General features: G+C 50.8%; 3 protein-coding genes across 3 annotated transcripts; all 3 read right to left on the reverse strand.

Annotated features, from left to right (window-relative positions):
* Positions 1–58: 58 nt before the first annotated feature.
* On the reverse strand, positions 59–847 carry CTAM01_14201 (emopamil binding protein; the record flags this gene model as incomplete). Its single annotated transcript, XM_060530202.1, has 2 exons — positions 59–519; positions 595–847. 2 exons carry the CDS (start codon positions 845–847, stop codon positions 59–61), a joined length of 714 nt encoding a protein of 237 aa, XP_060375259.1.
* Positions 848–1,484: 637 nt separating this feature from the next.
* CTAM01_14202 (major facilitator superfamily transporter) lies at positions 1,485–3,597 on the reverse strand (the record flags this gene model as incomplete). The annotated part of the gene is made up of 5 exons (XM_060530203.1): positions 1,485–2,080; positions 2,148–2,645; positions 2,735–3,057; positions 3,172–3,221; positions 3,283–3,597. 5 exons carry the CDS (start codon positions 3,595–3,597, stop codon positions 1,485–1,487), a joined length of 1,782 nt encoding a protein of 593 aa, XP_060375260.1.
* Positions 3,598–4,807: 1,210 nt separating this feature from the next.
* On the reverse strand, positions 4,808–8,009 carry CTAM01_14203 (uncharacterized protein; the record flags this gene model as incomplete). Its single annotated transcript, XM_060530204.1, has 15 exons — positions 4,808–4,849; positions 4,909–5,142; positions 5,488–5,726; positions 5,817–5,889; positions 5,945–6,023; positions 6,082–6,271; positions 6,362–6,440; positions 6,501–6,650; positions 6,721–6,854; positions 6,923–6,943; positions 7,010–7,049; positions 7,111–7,249; positions 7,322–7,383; positions 7,443–7,562; positions 7,671–8,009. The coding sequence occupies 15 exons, from the start codon at positions 8,007–8,009 to the stop codon at positions 4,808–4,810; spliced, it is 1,941 nt and encodes a 646-aa protein (XP_060375261.1).
* Between the last annotated feature and the right edge of the window lie 1,523 nt (positions 8,010–9,532).

Below are 9,532 nucleotides of genomic sequence, written 5' to 3' on the forward strand. Positions count from 1 at the left end.
TAATCTCAGCTTCCGGTGCTGTTGCAAAACTGCCAAGGCAGTTCCTGCCGGACAGGGATCACATGTCCTTCTTCAAAGAGCTCTTCTCCAACTGAGCAACCATTGCAAAGACCCGCCTCGTCTCCGCGCAGCTCTTGATAATGAGATAGAAAGGAATAATGATCCAAAAGGCATTGAAGAAGACGTAATAACACCAAAAGTAAAAGTCTTCAGGTCGGCAGTAAATCATTTTGGCAACGAGCTTGTCAAAGGAGCACGTCGCAAAGTACAAGACATCGCCGTAGAGCTGCCCAAGACTTATGATGATCTGCAGTGGGTGGCGGAGGGGATGCCCGGTGACAATGAAGTATGCGCACACGAAGGACAGCGGACCCCAGCAGAATGCGGTGATGGTCTCCATGCAGACGATGAAGGAGTCCTGGGTCAGGTAGCGGGAGTCGGAGAGGGAGTATTCTTTCCAGAGCTGGCCGAAGATGTGTAGGGATGCTGGCATGCTTGATTGATTGTATGAGAAGTAGCCTGATCAGGTTTTAGTCGAGGTGGTTCATACGACGGTCTAGGTTACAGCTAGGGGCTCGAGCATGGATGACTGACCTTCGAAGAAGAGATGGATAAAGGCGCTTAGAGTGAACCACAGTGCCGTGGCGACCTCGCCATTAGGAAGATTCGGGCTTGTTCTTTTGATGATGCGGTATGTTGGTATGAGGATGGCGGTTGCCCCTGCGGCAAACATACCACGTAAAGCATGCGCGCCAAACGTGTTGGCAACGTAGCCTGGTAGTACAGCCTCCGCAGGGAAGTAGGGGTGGGCCGGGATAGTGGCGTTCATGACGATTTCTGCAGGCATGGTGGGAATATTCCTGTTTTGTTCTTTGCCCTTGGTTCTGTTTTCTGGTCAAAATCACCTACACTGAAGGGAAGTTCGTGAGCTTTATGGATGTCAGGTGAAGTATCCATGATCCAAAATTCCTACGCCTCGCGATCCACTCTGCCACAGCCGGGAGAGCTGCCATCCGCGTCGTGCGATTTTCAGCTCTTGTTCGCACAGAGACATCCGCCAAGTACTAAGCAAACTTACATTCTATTGGCCACAGGATTAGCATAAGCAGCCAAGCGAGATTGCACCGGCATCGTATTCGGGTTCAAGCATTTCTGTCTGGCATAACCACGGACGAGAGAATAGAGCATACTCAGGAGAGGACTTTAGTGCTATTCTCCGGGGCCGCCAGGTGCAAAAGCCCGATCCGGGATCCACACCTGGAGGCCGAGTCTGCCGTCGCCCGAGGGTCCAACACCGGGCTATTCCACCGAGTGAAACATGACACGGAAGAGGATGCACAACGTTTTGAACATTGAATCTCTAAAATCGTTGTCTAGATATCTATGGACTGATAGTTATCACTTGTGAGTTGGGTATACAATTACAATCATTACATCTCGTCACCCCATACAGTGTCGAGTCTCGTTTCCATTGCCAAGGCCCTTCAGACGTCGCCCTTCTTTTCCCCCTTCTTCTTACGGATATCGACCCAGCCCATACCCCACGAGAGCACAAACGCGAGACCACCAATTCCGATCATGAGGTAAAACACCTCACCGATACTCTTCGAATATGCCACCAGCACCCCAGGCAAATCGCTCTCCGGTACAACGGTCCTAAACCCTGTGCCGCCCGCAGCCAGAACTGTCTTCACATCTACTGCCGGAGCGTACTTTGCCAAGTTCTTGCCCAGGCCTTCGCTGAAAATGACTTCGCCTGCTGTCAGGAAAATGGCACCGCCAAACGTTTGCATGAAGACGAGCATTGCCATCGATACGGAAAGGGTCGCTGGCGGTATATTGGCTTGGACGGCGATGATGTGCTGGAGAAGCGTGAATATTAGCTTGGCCTTTCCAAGTCGCATGACAGCATATCTCACCATTTGCATACAGGCACCACGGCCGGCGCCGAGGAGGACTTGATAGCCAATCCACTTGGCAGAATCTGTAGATGGATCCCAGGTAGAAATGAGGCCGTTACCAATCGCCGATGAGACGGAACCGAATACAGCCCAGGGAAGGTAGTACCCCATCCTACCAACTATGAAGGATTAGTATCTCCATTATTCCATAGTCGGATTCCAAGGACGCAACAGCTGTCAGCTTACCTAAAGCCCCTGACGCGACAGCAAAGACCAACTGGGCAATGATAGTCGGCAAGAAGTGAACACCACCCCGGAACGGCGTCTCACCCTTGACGCTCTGGAAATACATGGGGATGTAGTAGCTTGACACCTGTGTAATGCTCATGTTCAGGGCTCCAACCAGACTGCTCGTCAAGACGATCCTATTCTTGAACAGCCCCATTGGGACCATGGCTTTTTCGTCGCCTTCCCTGTGCTCCCAGAAGATGAATAGCCCAGCGGTCACGGCAGCGCCGACGAACAAGCCGATGACTACCGATGAGTCCCAGCTATAGTCATTGCCACCGAACTGTAGAGCGAGAAGGAACATGATAGCCGCGGGAGCGAAGAGGGCGAAACCGGGAAGATCGAGATATCGGGGTATTTGGACGAGGGAGACTGGCTTGGTGATCTTTGACGGGATGTGGATAAGGAAAAGCATAGCTGCGGTGACTGCACCAATTGGAAGGTTGATGTAGAAACCTGTGTGGAAAGTTAGTATTGTTCCCATCCACAAGTTGTAGCGCAACTACCGGGCAAAAATAACTAAGCTGAGAAAAGAGTCAACTTACACCAACGCCAGGTCGTGTACTGAGTCAAGGCTCCTCCCACAAGAGGTCCAGCGACAATGCCAATGTTCGAAATACCGATCATGATCCCAATTATCAACGGTCTCTTTTCCAATGGGACGGTGGCGCCGATGATAGTCAATGAACCATTGAATAGTCCCCCAGATCCCATGCCTGAGACAGCCCGTCCGATGATGAACAGTGTTGATGAATTAGAGAGGGCGCAGATAAGAGATCCGGCCTCGAAGACAAAGAGGAAGGCAAGGAATATTTCTTTCGAATGACGGTGCGTGTAAAGCTTGCCGGCCAAGGGCTGCAGGGCGGCACTATTTTGAAATGCATGTCAGCTTGGGTAATTCGAAGAGCACTTGGCTCGGAGATTTCCCCGTGTAAGAGGCATAGAGTTGACATACCCACAGAGACTGTATGCTGCACCATACCATCCAACGTCAGAAAGAGAGTTGAACGCTGTTGTGATCTCCGGAACGGCCTAGACCCAGTGTCAGACTTGCCATGAGCACCTCGTCACATGCATCACTTGACAACCGTACCGTAGTGATGATAGACATGTCCAGCATCATGAGAAACACAGTGAGCGTCAGTGCCGCCAGGACAATGATGAGCTTGAGGCCCTCGATGTACTCCTCCTCGGCTTCCTCTTGGTCCGCCGCCGTGCTTCCCTCATCTTCGGTACCGCTTTCCTTCTTATCGGTCTGCTCAACATCCGAGTCATTTGATGGTGGCAGTGGCTTTTCCGACATATTGAGAACGATAGGAGTCGTCGATGGTTGTGTCATGGCCGATGCCGGTGATGTGAAGCGGGTCTTGGTGAGCTCCCTGGAGCTTCGTGAAGTAGGCCGGTCCATGTTCAAGATCTGGAAAGATCTGGTGAAATGTCTGGGCATCAAGGAAATAGTATGGATGAACCTTGGCACATCTTATGTAGCAAGTAACATTAACTTCAAAAACATCAAGATACGGTGATGCGCACGCATTTAAGAAACCCTTAGCCCGCATCTGAACTCCGTCTCGTAACTCCCTACACCCATCCTTAACCCCGTCGTGTCAACAACAAGCAAACGCCAGTCGGCATTTTCTGGTACTAACCCGCTCTCGGGTGTCCAGACTCGCTTAACCCGGGTCACGGTGTAAGGCTGACAATAGCGCAATCGCTGCACATCCGGGGTTCACACTAACCCCGAGGAGACTTTGGTAATACCTAACCCTTCACACCACATCAAATTTCCGTTCACACGCCAACGATTGGTCCCAACAGAGTGGAACTTACGACTCGGGCATACTTGCCCTGTTCTCTACTAAGCTATCTGGTCATTCAGCTTACTTTGGCATGCTTACCTAGTGCGCTGGCTGTTTTATTTATTAGCCGTTTGTTGGTTTTGAATTCGGGAGGATTCGACTAGCTGCATAACTGCGAGAGATTGATTACGAGTCAAAACCCCCCAGTCGGGATTTGGTGCCACGAGGATCTTGGAATCCGTCCGGTCAGCCATCCCGTTTCGATTTACGGTCGCTGCAGCAATAGTCCGAGCCCACTCCGCCTGGCAGTTGGTGTTTTCCAGCAAACGATCCGGATCCGGGCTTGGCCGGTGCAGGTAGCCAGAACTCGGAGACTTTGCTGAATGGTGAGGGCTCAATTGGCCCGATGATCAAACCGACGTATCGGCATATACAAATAGGCCGAATTCGGATTCTTATTTGTAAGCCGCATTGGCTCTTTGATCCGGCCCCAACGACCGCACGTATTGTCGCTATCAAGGTACTACCACCAACCGGTAACCGCCAAGCTCCTACAGAGAGTATGAATCTCGCCAAACAACCGTGATGACCCAGACTATATAACTGATAACCACGCATGCAAGGAATCCGCTGCCAGTGTTCACGCCATTTCTATCTGTCGTGATGGCTTCAACCATCCACGGTCTTACCGCACGTCACGTGACCTCGGTTACATAATCACCGAGGCCCACTTCGCTTGCACCCTCTATATCAGAGCGAGCTTCGTGCCTATTTCCTATTTCCAATAGACAACCGTTCTCTTTATATACGTCGATGCCCCTACAGTGACTCTACGACACTATCGCAACAGCCAGTGTACGGCTTTCATATGGTCAGTCATGCGCACTAGACATTTTTATACTGAAGAAGGGTCATCGTACAGGAGGGATGGGTCCAAAGTTGTTGCAGCGAAGAGCGTACCCGCTCCAGTTCGCTTCGATAGGGAAAAGAGGCTCGCGCCCGTTGTTGCATGGCGCGCAGGCGGGGTAGATCTGGCGCTGGGCGAGGAGGGCGCCGTCAGGCGCGGAGTCGGCGGTGACGCCGGTCATGAAGGGGAGGACAGGAGCTGCTATGGAGATTTTCATTTTGTCCGGTTGGAGGAGCCGATCGAGGTACTTAACTGAGGAACTAAAGTATGTACTTGCTGCAGATAATGTGAATAGGCAGTTTTGGAATGGTCTTGTTCTCCTAGGTACAAAATGAAGATGCTGTCACTACACCTCTATCCCGTCATCCGTAGACAGTCGAAGAGACATTATTTCTGCCTGTACAACGACTCTCCCGCCCGTCTCAGTGCGCTCATAATCCGTTGGATTCATCCTTTCTCCAGAAATCAAAGAAAAGCAGAAATATCAGGAACCGATGAATCGCCCAAGTTTAATGCCTCCTAAAGGTAATCAAGTCAGCCCGCGCCCTTCCCCCAAGAACTACCAGCGAGGACATAGGCTTAGAAAACTCACCTTCTTGCCCCTTCCACTCTCCATCTCCTCGAAAGCCTTGAGAATCACACGCTTCCTCTCCTCACTCCGGCATTGGAATCTCACAGGCATATTCTTTCCCGGGTTCCCAGGCAATGAATCAGCGTAATCAGCAAATTCTAACGGCGTCTTTGCTCCCTCGGCAGGCAAGATTTTGAATGCCCAGAGGATACGCATCATTGTTACGACGGCGGAACGTTCTGCGACGGTGTATCCGGGACCTTTTCAAACGCAATAGATGTTAGCGATGAATCTTTTTGTGGTCAGGTAGGATAGATGCATGGCGGAGTTGCCAAGGTTTTGTGACGTACAAACGCGACGACCGGCGCCGAAGGCAAAGTGGTCTCTCTTTGTCGGGTCCTGCGCGTTGATGCTTTCCATCGTCTAGAAAGTCGTGTCAGTTCTGGCTTGACCTCGAGATTCGCATTGAGGTACTCACAGTGGTCCCGTCATTCTCAAATCTCTCTGGCCAAAACCGATCAGGATCTTCGTGTCTCGCGGGATCTCGACTAATCGCACTTTACCCCATAGTCAGCGACAAGATTCCAATTTCACGACAAGGAAACTCGGCCTTACTATGCGTTAAGGTGAATTCGTGCCCCCTTGGGAAGCCTGTACCCCCCAACCTCCACCTCGCGCGAGGTGATGTGAGGATGTCCCAGCGCCACCGGCGGCCTCCACCGCCATACTTCCTTGAGGAGCATGCGGATGTATGGAATTCGCGCGTAGTCTTCGTATGTTGGTGGTCTATCACCAACGGCCTTATCTAGAAAACATCAGCTGGTCAGCGGTCGTGGTCGCCTAGAGAGCGACCAGCTTGGGGTTAAGACTGCTAGGATCGATGTTCTTAACATACCAATTTCAGCTTGTGCTCGGGCTTGAGCTTCGGGAAATTGCAACATGGCCTCGACGAACGACCATGTCGTCATTCGGCTCTAGCAATTTGCGTCAGCTGTCAAACGCATTCGGCAGTGAAGTAAAGGGAAGTTACTCACAGTATCCGCAGAAGCAACAATCAAAGCAGAGCTCAAAATCGCAAGCTCCTCCTTACAAGACATACCCTTGAGACTCTCATCGGCCAAAGCAGAACCCAAGAAAGTCCCTTCGAATGAGGAATCTCCTCTTGCTATTGCCTCTTCGACAATCTGCAACCGAACCAGTGGTCAATAGTGTTCTCAGAGCATGCCTTCATAGGTAAGATGTGTTTAGTTTCACCTTGACTCGTTTCATCCCCCATGAGAGGTCGCGTCTGTATCTTGCGCGTCCATGTCTCTCCCAGGGCTTGAGGAAGAGAGGCAACTTCCCCAAAGAAGGGGCGAGATCGATAATGTTGGTGCCAGGGAAGGTGTCTACCGCTCATTGTCAGTTTACCCGAACCCATGGCATTCGCCGCGGTCCTCAGAGATGATGGTCGTACTTATGATCTGGTATTCCGATTCTGTAGTCAACATCGTCAGTAAACCTTTTCAGCACCAAAGAAGGCCCGACAGGGATCTTCACACACCTTGAAGAAAGTCGATGACCGAGTCATCTGCGTCAGGCACCTAAACCATGCTCCAGTCATCACCTGCCCCGTCACAACACAAGGTTGGGGCGATATCTCACATCCATGCCCATAATAACCATCGCGAATGCGCTATACGTATACCGCTCAATACCTCTCAAGAGCTGAAGCCCCGAAAGTCCGCCTGATGGTTCAAGGACATTATCGCGAAGGAACCGCATTGTCTCGTATTCTAGAAACCTAGCATGACATTAGATTGCTAGATCCACAGACGATTCAAGAAGCATGTGAAAGGAGGCAAGGATAGCTTACGGCACAATCTTCCCCGCTTGCTGTGGACTTGTGAGAAGCTGCTGAATGACCTTCCTCTGGTTCTGTAGGTATCAGGCGTTTCAGTCAGCATCGTTCAACCAGAGATTGCAACGTACTGTACCTTCCATGTTGGATCACTCGCGTCCAAAAACAAAGTATTAAACCCATTGTTCAAAATTTCATTCGACATGATCCACACAGGTCGATCCGCCGTCACCGCAGACCTTTTATCAAAAAGCTCCTGTCTTCAACGTCAGAACTCCGGGACTTCTTATACCATCATCACTAAAATCGAGACCCCCGCTACTCTCGCATTTCCACGGCCAGCCCACAATTGCGACAAGCTTACCTTGACCAAAACATCAGAGTTGATGTAGTAATCAACAATATACCCAGTCCTTACTCCGAATATAGCACCATACTCTCTTACCCAACCTTCCAACTTCAAATGCCATCGCCGCGCTTGATTCTCCCTGATTAAATCCGTCAAGTGGCCCAGAATAGGCTTCGAGGGCGGTTGAGGCGGCAAAGGTAGGCCGTTTGTCTGTCTCCTTGTTTTCGTCCAGAGAAATAGGGCCAATGTCGTCGTGAGAATGGCGTAGATCAGGAAAACTGTCGGGTTGGACGTTACAGCGTTCACGATGCGGGATGAGATGGCCTGTATGGCGTTGATAGCGAAGTAGCCCATGTTCACGGTAATGGTGCGAATGCTCTAAACTTGTCTAATCTCGAGACAAGTCACCGACATAAACTTACAGATCAACGGGGAAGAATTCGTCCAAATTTGTATTTATTACGATGTTTCCTGTCATCTTCAAGATACCCCGACTCCGTGATGGATACTCAAAAGAACGTCGGATTTCCCGCCATTCGGCGTCAAGGTCGGTGTCGCTGATTTACAGTTTACCGTCCTAGCAACTTCGCGTTGCCCCAGGTTTTGGGATGAAAGTGCTAACCCCCACCGGCATTGCCGCCCGACCTCCGGGAGTGCGGGGGTGCTAGCTGCACAAGCGTCCGCCCTCCCGTGGGTAGTAATTGCACATGCACGATTGGTGGTTGGACTGGTATCAGCAGCGCCATATTCCATGTGCTGTTAGGCGTTCGTTCGCTTCTGATTCTGGTGGAGCATGTTCGTACTAAGAAGGTGTTCAGACCACTCCGTATCGGCAAGATAATTGAACCGACTGGAAGTCACATAGAAACCATGCTGTAGATGTACGGGGTGTCGGCGCTGATATAGCCGTCTCAACTCGGATATCCCGAAGCTCTGTCCCTCGTCCTCTCAAATTGTAGTGTACTAGGTGTTCGGAATGGAATTGTTGAGAGCCTCTTCCTTCCGTGTCGTCGACCCGCTCGTATCCCTCGGAGTATCGTTTGAGGAGCATCAGAGCCAAGTCGAACTCGGAGAATCTCTCCGTCAAGCTCCCCACAGAGCCCCCGCGTGCTTTACCAATGACTCTGGCTCTGATTATGAACTCTGATTCTGAGTTCAGTCCCCCCAGGACTTTCCTCGAGGACCACCTGCCTTTACCTTTCTTTTAACCCACCTGCGACGATGCCTTTCTTTTGTTAACGTGGCCTTCCCTAGTCCAAGGCTTGCACAGGAGGAATTCAGTCGTAACAAGCATAGGCTCCCCAAAGACATTATAGACTAAAATAGGCGAACGTGTGTATGCCTGCACACGGTGTGTTTGAGTCCAACTAGCCGCGGGCGTCTTGATACTGACATGTGCTGTCTCAAAGCGTGCCACCTTTGCGGACTTGTGGGCCGTGTACAGGCCATTTCATACAAGCAAGTCAGATGGGCAAAAGTGTAGAGAGAAGCCTAGCTCTTTATAATTAAGCTTGAGGACTCTTCTAGCGAACTTGCACTGATAGAGCGTACTTTATATACCTAAAAATGCATTTGGTGGTGTATTTGAATCTTGAACGTTTTCCGCCCCTCAGGGTAAGGCACCTTGCACGCACTAAGTCAACATACCCACTTCCTGGCACCCCCCTGTTTCTGGCACCACAAAAACGATGGGATCACAACCCAACCTCCTCATTACTATTAACTATTGATCCTCAACCACACCCACTACAATACAGCTGCCAGCCTCACTAGGGCATTCAGAGTCGCTGGATTCAGCCGTGATAACCTCCTTTTCACCCGCTTCGATTTGAGCCCGATGGATATCCCTGATGTTCGCGAACTTCGTATTGGGATCG

This window comes from Colletotrichum tamarilloi (assembly GCF_030869305.1).
Source record: "Colletotrichum tamarilloi strain Tom-12 chromosome Unknown Scaffold_115.1, whole genome shotgun sequence".
NCBI lineage: Eukaryota > Fungi > Ascomycota > Sordariomycetes > Glomerellales > Glomerellaceae > Colletotrichum > Colletotrichum tamarilloi.